This window comes from Heloderma suspectum, chromosome 6, assembly GCF_057233095.1.
Source record: "Heloderma suspectum isolate Gila_16-S chromosome 6, 16-S_ref, whole genome shotgun sequence".
Lineage (NCBI taxonomy): Eukaryota > Metazoa > Chordata > Lepidosauria > Squamata > Helodermatidae > Heloderma > Heloderma suspectum.
In genome coordinates, this window is record NC_139463.1 from 113,493,334 (window position 1) to 113,510,136 (window position 16,803).

Sequence of the window (16,803 nt, forward strand, 5' to 3'; positions counted from 1 at the left end):
GGCAGCAGCCGGTCGAAAGACCGGCTGCCGCCCCTCCCCCTGTCGAAGCCCTGCCGAACCACCGCTGCGACCCACCACCGGGAGCGACATTCGGGAAAGGTAAGTCCCATCCTGGGGGGGGGGGCGGGGGGCGGGGGGGCGGAGAATTTCTCCCCGAAACTACTTCGGGGGGCCAAATACGTTGGCACTCAGCCCCTCGAAGTTTCGGGGAGAAATTTTCCCCCATCCCTATTCCAGAGCATTTTCTCTTTGCAATACAATTAAATGGACAATGCTAATTATCTGTGGGAATTGCTTGATCCCCTTAATCCTATCTGGTGCCACTTATGGATTATGACTTTATAATTCCACTATATACACAGAAATGTAGACAACTTTAAATCCTCCTATTCGGGCATTGTCTCACACCCAAAATTAGAACAACGATATAAAATCTTGATTGGATCTCACTCAGTGTTACACGAGAGGCATCACGCTGCACAAACACACAACCCATTTTGATTTTCTTGTGAACTGTCTCTTATTCTTTCCTGCTTTACTTCATTTTGTTTAGCTTACATACAGCTCTGCTCCAGAGATGAATACCAACACCAAAGCTGTTTTTTTCCACTGGATGTTCCCCAATGGTGACCATCAATATAAGGGGATTATCCAACTTTTGCTGCATTTCAGGTGGATATGGATTGGGGTGATTTACATTCATGTTAATGAGGTAACTGAGACATTGCTACGGAGTGTGCTTCCCATGTTTTCCAAGAGTGGCATCTGTATTGACTTCATAGAAATATTATTTACAGTACATTCCAATGACATCACTGAAACTATGGCAGGAACTGAAAGAAAAATCAGTATTGCTATGGAAAGCACAGCCAATGCAGTGATCTTTCATGGTGAATTTCAGAGTACAATCAATTTGATGATTTTGTTCAAACTGGCAGAGTTTGAGAATATACCAGAAAAGGCAAAAGTCTGGATTATGACAGCAGATGTGGATTTCACATCACTTCTGCTTCAAAGAGGTTGGGATATTCATTTCATCCATGGTTCTATATCGTTTGCTATTACCTCAAAAGAGCTGTTGGGATTCCAGAAATTTCTTCAGATGAGGAAACCTACTTCAGAAAAAGAAGATGGTTTTCTGGTCGACTTCTGGCAACAGGCATTTAATTGTTTGTTCTCGACTTCCACCATAGACATGATGGGTGAGAACATCTGCACTGGGGAAGAGAAACTGGAAACGCTTCCTGCATCTGTTTTTGAAATGAGCATGACAGCCCACAGCTACAGCATCTACAATGCAGTCTATGCCATCGCACATGCTTTGCATACCATGCGTTTATCCATACCTAAGCAGACAGCAGTGGTGAATGGCAGGAGACAGAAACATCTTAACCAACAGCTATGGAAGGTAATCTCTATGAGCAAATAGGAGAGCTCAACAAATGTAATGCAAAAAGACTATATATATATATATATATATATATATATATACACACACACACACACACATACATACATACATACATACATATATTTTACTGTGGATGTACACACATTGTACAGCAGTCTATTTAAAACAGTCTCACCCTAGTCATCCCCAACCCATTCCAGATTACTGGAAGTTAAGGAAACCTGCGAAAAGCAGGAAGTTCTGATGTTGCATTCTGAACTTGCGAAGTGGCAAGATGGTTGCAAGTGAAGCAGATTAAAGAGTAGGAAATTGCCTAAATTTGGGAAGTTATGGGTATGCAGCCTCCTAACACTTTATGACTTGAAGCAAAGGTCTTCGGAGAAATGTAACCATGCTGGAACATGGGAAACAAGCCAGATAGTGTTCTGGGCATGTAAAAACAGTGTAACCAAGTGGGTGGCTGGGGGGAGGCATAAGTGGCTGGCAGTCAATCTGCTGATATTGAATGAAAGCAAAGACGCAACCAAATTAGGGATGTCAGAGAATTCCGCCATGGATCTCGGTGAGGCCGAATGCCAGTGCATTCGGCCCCCCAAAATCCATGGCGGAACAAAGCTCCCGCCCCCCAACCCACGAAAGGCACGCGAAATGGAGCACTTAACCTGCTGCCGTCTGCACTAACTTGCGAATGGCGGCCGCCCTGAGGCTGCCATTTGCTTCTTCATCATAGCCGTGATAGGCTACATAAGTATTTACGTAGCCTATCATTGCAAGGCAAAAAAAACACCAGTGTATGCAAATGGTGGTGGCTACAGCCACCATTTGCGTACATGATTCTGTTCATGGTGCGGGGGAGGCGTTCTGTCCCTCCCCCCGGAATCCTTGATGGGGGGGAGGCGATCCAGTCCTCCCCCACGGAATCCTCAATGGCCAGCTGTGCTCCATGGCGGGTCCGCGGAGCAGCCAGCCAGGCCCAGGCCAGGGCTATCCGCAGCCGGATTTCTGGCCACGGAGGGCTCTGGGTAAAAAAAAAAAAAGTATGCAAATGGCAGCGGCTACGGCCACCGCCATTTGCATTCCTTATTTTTCGCCATCTTAGTCTACGTCAATATTTACGTAGACTAAGATGAAGAAAAGAAAGGGGAACGCAAATAGCATAGTGGGCGCTATTTGCGTTCCCCTTTCTTTTCTTCCTCTTAGTCTACATAAATATTGATGTAGACTAAGACGGCGAAAAATAAGGAACGCAAATGGCGGCTTTTTTTTTTTTTTTTTTAAACCCAGACATGATAGGCTACGTAAGTCTTTACATAGCCTATCACGTCTATGGGGGGGGGGGAAAGAAAAAGACACAGACTGCAAATGGTGGCGACAGCAGCCATTCAGAAGACCAGCCACTGCCACCGCTGCAGCCGACGCTGGAGCTGCCACCATCTGGAACATCCGCCCCAGGTAAGTCTCGTCCCGGGGGGATCTGCAGGGGTGGGGGGGTGGCAGGCCATTCCACGATGGATTTCGGGGGGCCGAATGCACTGGCATTCGGCCTCACCGAGATCCGTTGCGGAATTCTCTGACATCCCTAAGTCTTAGATCCCTCTCCATTTAACAGCCAGTTACTGAAGCTGAGTTAAGCTGTGATCTATATTTTTCCTCCCAATGCTTCCCATTCAGGTTTCATGTTTACTAGATTGCAAGCCTTCACTGCAGGGGATCTTATGTCTCTTTTAACTTTGTAAGTCTGTAAATCATTATGTAGAGTTATGAAATAAGAAGAAGAAGAAGAAGAAGAAGAAGAAGAAGAAGAAGGAGCAGGAGCAGGAGCAGGAGCAACAGCAACAGCAGCAACATACTACTAGTTTTATTCTAAAAGTACCTAGTATTTTTATTTCTTGAAATATTAGCATGTATATTATTTGCTTACATAAAGCTTTCACAAGGACCATTAACTACTGACCTCATGTGAGAGGATATTATACAAAGACATATGTTTCCATCTTTTTGTTACAGCCTTGTTTCCTCTCTTATTTAGCTCCACAACTTTCTGAGATGTGTCTCATTCAACAACAGTGCTGGTGAAAAGATTTCCTTTGACCATAATGGGGAATTGATAACTGGATTTGATATTATCAACTGGGTCACCTTCCCAAACCAGTCCTTCCTTAGAGTCAAAGTTGGAAGTATAGACCCACAGGCAACCCCAGAGAAACAGTTCATCATTTCTGAAGATACCATCATATGGCCCAGCATACTTAACCAAGTATGGTCCATGTCATTTTATTCATTCATTCATTCATTCATTCCATTCCATTTATAACCTGCCTATATACAAATACTCTAGGTGGCATACAAAATTAAAAACAATTTAACAAAAATCCAACAATAAAAACAACATTGCATAAAAACAATACACAAGAGTCAACAAAGAGGAACAAGATTTCTGAAAAGGGAAGGCCTGCTGGAATAATAGTCTTCAATTCCTGCTTAAAACCTTCAGAGCAGTCAGGAGGTGCATTTCAACCAGCAGCTCATTCCACAACTGAGGGGAGGCAAAGGAAAAGGTCCTCTTGCATGTGGCTGCTAATCTCACATTAGGCAGCTGCAGTAGAGAGCCTTCAGAGCATGTTAGGTGGCGAACTGGGATGTAGGGAAGAATGTGCTCCCTAAGGTACCTTGGACTAGACCATTTAAGGCCTTAAAGGTAAGAACAAGCATTTTATATTTGGCTCAGAAACAAATTGGCAGCCAGTGTAAAGGTTTTAAAACCAGTGTAATATAGTCTCCATGGAGTGTGGCAGAACCCAACCTGGCTGCCATATTTTGTACCAGTTGAAGTTTCTGAACTAAATATACAGGCAGTCCCTAATACAGCACATTAGAAAAATCAAACCTAGAAGGTACCAGAATGTGCACTTTTATTACCAGGTCCACATAGTCCAGGAATGGACGTAGCTGGTCTATCAGCCGAAGTTGATAACAGGCACTTCTCACTGTTGTCTCCACCTGGGGTGCCAGGAGCAGGAACGGGTCAAGGAGGACCCAGAAGCTATGTACTTCCTTCTTCAGGGGAAGTGCAACCCCATCCAGAAGTAGTTGACATACCTTAATACCTGAATTAGGACCCTTCATGATGGGCACCTTCATGTTGCTTGGATTCAGCTTCAGATTGTTCTCCCTCATCCAGACCATAACTGACTTCAGGCAGTCATTCAGAGTAGTCATATCTTCCTTGGATAAAGATATTAAAGAGAAATAGATTTGGGTGACCTGAAAACAAAAAAAAGCAGAGATATAGGAAGTGGAAGGAAGGACAAGCAACAAAGGAAGAGTACAGAATTGCAGGGATGGCATCAGGAAGGGTAAAGCGGAGAACGAGCTGAGGTTAGCGAGGGATGCTAAAAGCAACAAAAAGGCTTTCTTCAGATACGTGCATAGTAAAAGACAGAGGAAAGAAATGGTGGTTCAGCTATTCAATAAGGTTGGCAAAATGATAACAGATGACAAGGAAAAGGCAGAAGTGCTCAATTCCTACTTTGGCTCAGTCTTCTCCCAAAAGAGGGTCTATGACCCCCCTGGCAAAGGTGAAGTACAGGCTGAAGGGGCAGAATTGCAGCTTGAGATTGATAGGCATATGGTCAAGGAACACCTAATTACTTTGAATGAGTTCAAATCTCCAGGGCCAGATGAACTGCACCCTAGAGTAACAAAGGAACTGGCAGAAGAGCTCTCAGAACCACTGTCTTATTATCTTTGAGAAATCATGGAGGACGGGTGAAGTGCCAAATGACTGGAGGAGGGCTAATGTCCCTATCTTCAAAAAAGGGTAAAAAGGAGGAACCTGGGAACTACAGACCAGTCAGTCTGACATCAATCCCCAGGAAAATTCTGGAGCAGATTATAAAGCAATCAGTCTGTAAGTACCTTGAAAACAATGCAGTGATTAGTCAAAGCCAACATGGAAGAACAAATCCCGCCAGATGAATCTAATCTCATGTTTTGATCAGGTAACCTCCCTTGTGGACTGTGGGAATGCTGTAGACATCATATACCTCGACTTCAGCAAAGCTTTCAACAAAGTGCCCCATGATATCCTGATGAGCAAACTAGCTCAAAGTGGGCTAGATGATCAGGTGGATCCACAGAATCCATGGTGGATCCATGGCTACAGACTCAGACTCAGAGTGCTTATCAATGGGATCTTCTCAAACTGGGGAGAGGTAACGAGTGGGGTACCACAGGGCTCAGTCCTGGGCCCAGTGCTCTTCAACATATTTATTAATTACTTGGAAGAGGAGGTGCAGGGAATGCTGATCAAATTTGCAGATGACACAAAATTGGGCGGGATAGCTAATACCTTGGAAGACAGAAACAAGATTCAAAATGATCTTGATAGGCTGGAGCGCTGGGCAGAAAACAACAGAATGAAATTTAATAGGGAAAAATGCCAAGTTCTGCACCTAGGAAAAAGAAACCAAATGCACAGTTACAAGATGGGGGATATGTGGCTCAACAACACTACAAACGAGAAGGATCTTGGAATTGTTGTCGATCACAAGCTGAATATGAGCCAACCATGTGATGTGGCTGCAAAAAAGGCAAATGCTCTTTTGGGCTGCATTAATAGAAGCACAGCTTCCAAATCCTGGGAAGTACTAGTTCCCCTCTACTCAGCATGGGTTAGGCCTCATCTGGAGTACTGTGTCCAGTTCTGGGCGCCACACACTTGAAGAAGGATGCAGACAAACTGGAGGGGATTCAGAGGACGGCAACAAAGAAGAGTAGGGGACTGGAAACAAAGCCCTATGAGGAGAAGCTGAAAGAATTGGGCAGGTTTAGCCTTGAGAAGAGAAGACTGAGGGGAGATATGGTAGCGCTCTTCAAGTACTTGAAAGGTTGTCACAGAGAGGAAGGCCAGGATCTCTTCTCGATCATTCCAGAGTGCAGGACATGGAATAATGGGCTCAAGTTACAGGAAGCCAGATTCCAGCTGGACATCAGGAAAACTTCCTGACTGTTAGAGCAATACGACAATGGGACCCATTCCCTAGGGAGGTAGTGAGCTCTCCCACACTGTAGGCATTCAAGATGAGGCTGGAGAGCCATCTGTCAGGGATGCTCTGAAATGGATTCCTGCATTGAGCAGGGGGTTGAACTCGATGGTCTTATAGGTCCCTTCCAACCCTAATATTCTATGATTTTATGTGTCATCCGCATACCAATAACACCTAGCCCCAAGTCTTCTGATGATCTCTCCCAGAGGTTTCATGTAGATACTAAACAGTGTTGAGGATAGGATGGAGCCCTGAGAGACTCCACGTAACAGCTCTTTTTTTTGAGGAGCGACTGTCCCCGAGCAACACCATCTAGAACCATCCTGAGAGAAAGGAGTGGAACCACTGCAGAGCAGGTTCTCCAACTCCCACAGGTGATCCAGAAGGATACCATGGTCAATGGTATCAAATGCTGCTGAGAGGTTCAAAAGTCACATAATTACCCTTGCATTTCTGGTTGGTTTTAGACCATCATAGGTGAAGAAATGAACATTCCCTTTCCAATAATGAGTCCTGAAACTCTGAGCCTGCAAGAACCTTGGCTATCCTCAGTGTCCTGAAAAATGCTGACAGCATAGTGACACGAAAAAGGCAAGACTAGGGGTGGACGAAAGTCACTTACCTGTACTCGAAGATTTCCAGCGGTGGGGGGGAGGCAAATAGCGTTGCCCTTATTTTCGCCGTAGTGTACGTAAATCTTTACGTAGACTACAGCGACCAAATAAGGAACGGGAATGGCGGCTCCCTATGGGGGCCGCCATTATCCGTACGCGCTTTTTTTTTTTTTTTAAAGTCACCCGTGATAGGTTAAGTGATGATTTACGTAGCCTATCACGGCTGACTTTGCAAATCTAGCCGTGATAGGCTACGTTAATCGTCACGTAGCCTATCACGGGGGCGTTTTTTTTTTCTTTTATTGCAATGGCGGCGGCGGCAGCCGGTCGAAAGATTGGCTGCCGCCCTCGCCCCTGACGAAGACCCGCCGAACTGCCGGCCGGACACGCTGCCGGGAGGGACATTCGGCAAAGGTAAGTCCCGTCCCGGGGGAGGTGCAGGGGGCGGGGGGATGCGGAGAATTTCTCCCCGAAACTTGTTCGGGGGGCCGAACACGTTGGCACTCGGCCCCCCGAAGTTTCGGGGAGAAATTCTCCGCCATCCCTAGGCAAGACACACAAGCAGAAGAGCAAAAATTGTCCCATGGATTTTTCAGGCCTCACAACATGTATGGGGAAATGCGGTGATGATTGTGCCTGGGAGTGGGATTGCACATGAGACCACCCCTCAAGCATCTTCCTCAAACTAAAATCAGAAGTATTATCTATGACCCACTTTGTCTTGGTCCAAAATGCCAACTGAAAGAACTTCTCCTTTCAGTTATGGGAAGAAAGGCCATGGTGGTGCAAGATAACATCAGTTGTTTTACTGGAATGACCATGTTCCAAGAAGGCCCCTTTCTGGTCTGGAATTATAGAGCTGCTTCCCTATCTTCACATAAGAGTCCTGTGTTCTGGGAGCAAAGGACCTCATTATCAGTTCCTCCAGCTCAAGTCTCCAAGAGCCTGCAGGTCCAGTAGGACTGGATCCAGTTCTATCCTTGCCGAGGGTGCTAATATTTCAAACTGTGTTTGCTGGGAACTTCCTAGCAAAGAATCACCTCCTGCATTGACCCTTCTAGACCAAATTTGCACCTCCCTAACCCTAATGCAAAATTACGCATGGTGTGGAGAATGTGGATAGGGAGACATTTTTCTCCCTCTCTCAAAATACTAGAACTTGGGATCATCCCATGAAGCTGATTGGTGGGAGATTCCGGACAGATAAACGAAGTACTTCTTCACACAGAGCATAGTTAAACTATGGGATTTGTGATGGCTACCAATTTGGATGGCTTTAAAAGGAGGCTAGACAAATCAATGGCTACTAGACCTGATGGCTATGTGCTACCTCCAGTACCAGAGGCAGTGTGCCTATGTACACCAGTTGCTGGGGAACATGGGTGGGAGAGTGCTGTTGCACTTGTGTCCTGCTTGTGGGTTCCTGGTCGACAGCTGATTGGCCACTGTGTGAAAAGAATGCTGGACTAGATGGACTCTTGGTATGATCCAGCATGGCTCGAGTTATATTCTGATGTTAATGCCATTTTTGGATGGAAATTCATATATATATATGAAATTGTAATGCATCCTACAGAGCAAAACAAAATGCATTTGACAACATGCACAAATTTGAAAAATGTCTACATTTCCAAAATGTGCACAAACACACTTTATTTGATGATGCATGCATCAAAAATGTGAATGCTTAAAATAAAAATGCACACAAAATGTGTGAATTCATGCATACGTTACAGAAAATGCGTGTGGATTTCAGTATGGATTTCTTTAATAAATAATAACAAACTGCAAGCACATGCAGAAATGGGACATATCTGAGAAGATATGTGACCTTTGCCAAAATAGTTTGTGAATGTTAAAACTGTATACTTTTTCATTTATGATCAGGCACAGCCCCTTTCTGTGTGTAATGACAACTGCCATTCCGGTTACAGAAGAACAAAGAAGGAAGGGAAGCCATTTTGCTGCTATGATTGCCTTCTGTGTCCAGAAGGGAAGATTTCAAACCAGACAGGTAAGCTACGTTGTGTTTAGACCTCAAGGAGTATAAATACTCATTTTTCTAAAGTTTGAAGTTTGCCTTGTGTGTCTTCTCATGTAGTCCAAACCCCATGAGGGTGGCTTGTTGGTGTGGTTAACCAACAACCCAGCACCTATGTACTGTCATAGGGGTGTGGGATGGTTTGTGAACCATCCCAACAAATGACCCTCCAGGCCTCACCAGGTTCAAATGATAGGAGAAGCCATGGCAGCGGGGGCTTGGATAGATAATAGCAGGTGCCAAAACCCACCAGGGCTGATAATCCACAGTGTGAACCAGGTAAGATACATCTGAGACACAAGGCTCCTGGGTTTGCAATAGGGAGTGAAAAATGGGGAGACATGTGGGGCACCCTGAAAAACAGTTGCTGCGGACTCATGCAAAAGGGGATTTGAAGCAAAGCACCTTTTGCATCCCCTTCATGGATCACTGCCTTGTGGCAAAGGGGCTTGCATAACCCAGTGAAGCCATAAGCTATGCCATGCAGGGCCACCCAAGATGGACAGGTCATGGCAGAGAGTTCTGACAAAATGTGGTCCACTGGAGAAGGAAATGGCAACCCACTCCAGTATCCTTGCCAAGAAAACCCCATGGAATGTATCACAAGGCTAAAAGAGATGACGCCGGAAGATGAGCCCCTTAGGTCGGAAGGTGACCAATATATTACTGAGGAAGAGCAGCAGAGGGAATTTCCAAGTAGCTCCAGAAAGAGGGAAGTGGCTGGGACAAAGCCAAAAGGACACTCAGCTGTGGATGTGTCTGGTGGTGAAAAGAAAATCCGATGCTGTAAAAAATAATATTGCTTAGGAACCTGGAATGTAAGATCAATGAATCAAGGTAAGCTGGAGGTGGTCAAACATGAGATGGCAAGACTGAACATCGACATCTTGGGAATCAGCAAACTAAAATGGACAAGCATGGGCGAATTCAATTCAGGTGACCATTATATCTACTACTGTGGGCAAGAATCCCTTAGAAGAAATGGAGTAGCACTCATAGTCAAAAAAAGGGTGGGAAAAGCAGTACTGGGCTACAATCTCAAAAACGTAGGGATGTACGAAAGTCACTTACCTTTTTGAAGGGTGACATTTGCGGTGGGGGGGGAGGCGCTCCGTCCCTCCCCCCAAAATTCTCTCTGGCCGGCTCCGCTCAGTGGCTGCTCCGCAGATCCGCCGGCCAGGGCCATCCGCAGCCGGAGTTCTGGCTGCAGACGGGCTGCTGCGGACGCAAATGGCAGCCACCGTAGCAGCCGCCATTTGCGTCCTGTGAAGCTGCCGTGATAGGCTACGTAAGTATTTACGTAGCCCATCATGGCAAGCCAAAAATAAAAAACAGCGTATGCAAATGGCGGCGGCTATGGCCGCCGCCATTTGCTTTCCCTATTTTTTGCTGTTCTAGCCTACGTAAGTATTTATGTAGGCCAGGGAGCCGTCCAGGGAGGATTCGGGGGGGGGGAGAACCAGATCACCTCCCCCCATCAAGGATTCCGGGGGGAGGAACGGATCGTCTCTCCCCCCAGTGGATGCCCTGACTGGAACCAGGTAAGGGATTCGTACATTCCTACATATGGCTGAAGCCTAGCTTTTAGGATTTTACGGCAAAAAAAGGGGAACGCAAATAGTGTAGTGGGTGCTATTTGCGTTCCTTTTTTTTGGTCATAATAGCTTACGTAAATATTTACGTAGGCTAAAATGGCGAAATAGGGAACACAAATGGCGGCCACTGTAGCCGCCAACATTTGTGTACGTGTTTGTTTGTTTTTTGCTTGCCGTGATAGCCTACGTAAATACTTATGCAGCCTATCACAGCCTCTGCAGGGATGCAAAAGGCAAGTCAGCGTGGATGGCAGCAGATAAGTGCTACGTTCCGCGCACCTTTTGTGGGTTGGGGGCTCCATTCTGTGCGCCTTTTATGGGTTGGGGGGGTGGGGGCTTAATTCTGCTATGGATTCCAGGTGGCCGAATGCACAGGATTCGGCCTCACTGAGATCTATGGTGGAGTTCTCCGCCATCCCTAGCAGTATGTGAACTGAAAACTACTGGAAGGACAAGCTAGGTTTCAAAGAGGCAGAGGAACTAGAGATCAAATCATCAACATTCGCTGGATCATGGAGAAAGGAAGAGAATTATAGAAAAATGTCTATTTCTGCTTCATTGACTACACTAAAGCTTTTGATTGTGCGGATCACAACAAACTGTGGCAAATTCTTAAAGAGATGGGAGTACCAGACCACCTTACCTGTACTAGGGATGTACGAAACTCACCTTTTCACGGAATCTTTTGCAGTGGCGGGGAGGTGCTCCGTCTTTCCCCCCGGAATCCTTGATGGGGGGGAGGCAATCCGGTCCTCCCCCCAGGAATCCTTGACGACCGGCTCCGTCAACTGGCCAGGGCTGTCTGCAGCCGGATTTCTGGCTGCAGACGGGCTGCTGCGGATGCAAATAGCGGCTGCCATAGCGGCCACCATTTGCATCCAACCAGGCAGCCGTGATAGGCTACGTAAGAATTTACATAGCCTATCACGGCTACCCCCCAAAAAAAAACCCAGCGTACGCAAATGGCAGTGGCTATGGCAGCCGCCATTTGCGTTCTCTATTTTTCGCCTACCTAAATAGTTACGTAGGCTAGAACAGCGAAAAATAAAGGAACGCAAATAGAACCCACTACGCTATTTGCGTTCCCTTTTTTTCGCCCTCTTATCTTATGTAAATATTTACATAAAATAAATCGGTGAAAAATAGAGAATGCAAATGATGGCCGCCGTAGGCGCCGCCATTTGCGTACACTGGGGTTTGGGGGGGGTTAGCCATCCCGGGGGAATTCCGCGGGGGGGAGGGCAGGAGGCCTTTCCGCCACAGATTCAGGGGTGCTGGGTTCTGAAGAATCCGGCCTCACTGGAATCCGTGGTGGAATTCTCTGCCATCCCTACCTGTCTCCTGAGAAACCTGTAGAAGGGTCAAGAAGCAACAGTAAGAACCAGACACGGAACAACCGAGTGGTTCAAAATTGGGAAAGGAGTACAACAAGGCTGTATATTTTTGCCCTGCTTATTTAACTTATATGCAAAGGACATCATGAGAAACGCCGGGTTGGATGAATCAGAGCTCGGAATTAAGATTGCCGGGAGAATTATCAACAACCTCAGATACACAGATGATACCACCCTGATGGCAGAAAGCGAAGAGGATCTAAAGAGCCTCTTGTTGAGGGTGAAAGTGGAGAGTGCAAAAGCTGGTTTGAAACTCAACATTAAAAAAAACTAAGATCATGGCATCTAGCCCCATCACTTCCTGGCATATAGAAGAGGAAGAAATGGAAGCAGTGACAGGTTTTATTTTCTTGGGCTCCAAGATCACCGCAGATGGTGACTGTAGCCATTAAATTGAAAGACGCTTGCTCCTTGGGAAAAAGCTATGGCAAACCTAGACAGCATAGTAAGAAGCAGAGACATCACCTTGCTGACAATGGTTCTTATAATCAAAGCTATGTTTTTCCCAGTAGCAACGTATGGCTGTGAGAGCTGGACTATAAGGAAGGCTGAGTGCTGAAGAATTGATGAGTTCAAACTGTGGTGCTGGAGAAGTCTCTCACGAGTCCCCTGAACTGCAAGGAGGTCAAATCAGTCCATCCTAAAGGAAATCAACCCTGAGTGCTCATTGGAAGGACAGATACTGAAGCTGAAGCTCAAATATTTTGGCCACCTAATGTGAAGAGAAAATTCTCTGGAAAAGACCCTGATGCTGGGAAAGACTGAAGGCAGAAGGAGAAGGGGACGGCAGAGGATGAGATGGCTAGATAGCATCACCGATGCAATGAATATGAACTTGAGCACACTCCGGGAGAGAGCGGAGGACAGGAAGGCCTGGCGTGCTATGGTCCATGGGATCACGAAGAGTCAGACACGACTTATCAACTGAACAGCAACAACCTTTTTCATAGGAGAGTAACTGTTCCCTTCACCAATTTAGCCTTCTTTCATTATATATGAAATTCATGTCACACTGTTCATGTCACACTATCGCAATTCTACTGCAGTGAAATTCCCCCACGATGATGATGATGATGATGATGATGATAGTAAATGAAGAAGGCTATTAATGCCTAGTGTGCAGGATGACTATCAAGTCCTATTCAGTGTCAGAGGCAGTATACCTAGCTACTCCATTTGCTGGGGAAAGACTAAGACTGCTGCTGCTGCTGATGAAGATAATATTGATGATAATGATGATAGTAGTGGATGTGGGAGAAAGCTGTTAATGGGGTGGTGGGATTTAAAGGGTCAAACCTTAGGCAAATTACATGGAACTTCATGGACACCTTTTAAGGTTGTCCATAAGATGCAGAGCTGAAAAGAGTCAATTACTTATTTTTGAAGGAACTGAGGGGCTGGACCCAAACACCCAAAGTGGGGTAATGGGATTTAAAGTGTCCAAATGGCAGGGACATGAGCAGCATGTGTGTGACACAGGAAGCAAGCTACAGTGCATAGGGATGACACTGGCATCACGATGGGGCTCAAAACTTGCTGATTTCTTGCCCGCTTGGCCTCCCAGATGTGGATCCCCATGCTTGCCCAACTCAGCGCGCAGTGAGTTGAGGAAGCGCATGACCTCTCACTCCCTTGCCAAGTTTCCATTGTGCGTAAAAATGGTGGCTCAGCCTTTTTCATCAATAACCACTTACACACATGGCAGTTGTCAAAGGGCCATTTACACAACATCACAGGTGTAAATGGACCATATACACCTATAATGTTGCATAAGTTCCCCCTTATGCCCTCCATTCACATAGTTATTTATGAAAGAAGCCAAGCTTCCATTTTTACACAAAATGGCGAGTCGGCCAGGGAGTGGGTGGCCGTGTGCCACTTGCTGGGCACCTACGGACTGCCCAGCGGCCTGCTGTGAGCGGCAAGCAGGGTCAATTAGCTGGCGGGGGTCCAGAGAGTGGTGTGCAACATGGGATGGGGTGAGTTCGCGCATCCCTAACAGTGCGTTGTTTCACCCCTGATTATGCGAACCCGGGCAGTAGCTAACAGAGCTGGGTAACAAATCTTCCCCGAGCTTGGTCAGACAAATTCTGGGGCTGTACAACTTATATTTATTAAGATGTGAGTGCCACCGGAAGTTCACAGGGACCCAAGGAGTCTTAACAATCCAAATTGAGATGATTTCCATCCCCCCACGTGACTACTAATTGTTGTTCAAAACTTAAACTAGAAGAGATGTTAATATAAAACCCACTATCAAGTCATGCATAAAATACTATTATCCAATTTGAACTGAGGCAGAAATCTGACAAAAACTGTGACTGATTTATTTATTTATTTATTTTCCTTCTCAATATGAGGTCAGCAGATTTATTTTTCTTCAACCATGGAATGTTTTGGGAACATAATTAGGGAAAAGTCCAGTTCTAAGTCAGGGAATTGTGAAATTCTACATTAAACTACTGCTTCTTCCTACTTTAAAGGTGTGTGTGTGTGGGCGGGGGGTTAAGCACAGAAGACAGGGAACTTTCACTAATCAGTTTAGGTGACCATGGTCAATATTCCTAAAGAGAAATAGAGCTAGGTCCTTCCAGTATAAGTACAAAGGAGAGTGAAAGATTTAACACTTACACCCTTCATACATAGCTATGTTTTATTGAGCCTTGATTATATGGAGGACTTCCAAGTATACCTTGTAGTGATATGCATATGTGCTTTTCCAGACATGGATGACTGCTTTCAGTGTCAAGAGGGCTATTATCCAAACAAGAACCAGGATTCATGCATTCCAAAGTGTATAATTTACCTATCTTATACAGAACCTTTGGGGACCACCTTAGGCACTTTGGCTCTTTTGCTTTCTTTCATCACAGTTTTGGTGCTAGGAACCTTTGCAAAGTACCATAACACACCCATCATCAAAGCCAACAACCGTAACATCTCCTACATCCTCCTCATCTCCCTCCTGCTCGCCTTCCTTTGTGGTTTGCTCTTCATCGGCCGACCTGAGAAGGTGACATGTCTCCTTCGGCAAACTGCTTTTGGCATCATCTTCTCAGTGGCTGTTTCTTGCATGCTGGCCAAAACCATCACTGTGGTTCTGGCCTTCATGGCCACCAAACCAGGGTCCAAAATGAGGAAATGGATGGGGAAGCAGCTGGCATATTCCATTATTCTTTCCTGCTCTCTTATTCAGGCTACTATTTGCATTATGTGGCTGGCAACCTCTCCCCCATTCCCAGATTTTGATATGCACTCAGTAATGAGTGAAATCACGGTGGAATGCAATGAAGGGTCAGTTGCAATGTTTTATTGTGTCTTGGGCTTTATGGGCTTCCTGGCTATTGCCAGTTTCACTGTGGCTTTCCTATCGAGGAAGTTGCCGGACAATTTCCAGGAAACCAAGTCCATCACATTCAGCATGTTACTGTTTTGCAGTGTCTGGTTGTCCTTTGTTCCAACATACCTGAGCACCAAAGGAAAATACATGGTGGCTGTGGAGGTCTTCTCTATCTTGTCCTCCAGTGCTGGGTTACTGGGTTGTGTCTTTTCCCCCAAATGCTACATCATCCTCTTGAGGCCTGATCTGAACAAAAAGGAGCAGCTAATAAAGAGAAACAAATGAAGAAAATTTCCACTTGGGTGGCATTGTGCTATCTATCTATCTATCTATCTATCTATCTATCTATCTTCAATTAAAAAAATAGGTTTAAATTGTTGCATTAAGGGCTTTCCATGTTCAATCAACCTCCAAAATGCTGGGAAATTGCAGCTATAAGAGGCCACGCAATTGACAGACACATTATCTGGGCAATATGCATATGGTATACTTTCCTATTTGGGGGTTAGTTCCTGCTTTACCATTACCTTGGAGAAAGATGATTGTCAGTAGCAGACAAATCCCAGGTTGGTCTGCTGGAAGAGACACATGGAGTTTCTGCAACTAAACCTATCATGCAACTTCAGCTGCCTTTCTACATTACATCTATCCAAACAGCAACTAATATTATCAATATGGTATAATAAATCCAAAGAGTGAGCAAATGAGCAAAAAGAGAGAGGGGGACCGATAGAGATGTTGCCTCCATGTATGCTATTTAGGGATGTCAGAGAATTCCACCACGGATCTCGGTGAGGCCGAATGCCAGTGCATTCAGCCCCCCGAAATCCATGGCAGAACGAAGCCCCCACCCCCCAACCTATGAAAGGCATGTGGGACAGAGCCCCCAATCCCCAAAAGGTGCACAAAATGGAGCATTTACCTGCTGCCCTCCATGCTGATTTGCAAATGGCAGCCGCCCTGCGGCCGCCATTCGCTTCTTCATCATAGCCGTGATAGGCTACGTAAATATTTATGTAGCCTATCACAGCTAATGCAGGGATGCCTTTTGCGTCCCTGCGGAGGCCATGATAGGCTATGTAAGTATTTACGTAGACTATCACGGTAAGCAAAAAACCCACCGCGTACGCAAATGGCGGCGGCTATGGCGGCCGCATTTGTGTTTGTTTTTTTTGCAGTTTTAGCTTATGTAAATATTTACATAAGGTATGACGGTGAAAAGAAAGGGGAATGCAAATAGTGTAGTGGGCGCTATTTGCGTTCCTTTATTTTTTGCCGTAATAGCCTATGTAAATATTTACGTAGCCTATCATGGTTAAATACAGGGACGCAAACGGCGGCGGCTACAGCAGCCATCATT

The 16,803-nt window shown here is 45.6% G+C and overlaps 1 protein-coding gene across 1 annotated transcript; it reads left to right on the top strand.

Annotated features, from left to right (window-relative positions):
* Positions 1-8,978: 8,978 nt before the first annotated feature.
* On the top strand, positions 8,979-15,728 carry LOC146342586 (vomeronasal type-2 receptor 26-like). Its single transcript, XM_084807910.1, has 2 exons — positions 8,979-9,087; positions 14,827-15,728. Exon 2 carries the CDS (start codon positions 14,829-14,831, stop codon positions 15,726-15,728), a length of 900 nt encoding a protein of 299 aa, XP_084664036.1. The 5' UTR covers positions 8,979-9,087; positions 14,827-14,828.
* The last annotated feature ends 1,075 nt before the right edge of the window (positions 15,729-16,803 follow it).

What these genes read in the sequence shown, in the direction of transcription:
- LOC146342586 (XM_084807910.1), top strand. Translation starts at nt 14,829, where the DNA reads ATGGATGACTGCTTTCAGTGTCAAGAGGGCTATTATCCAAACAAGAAC.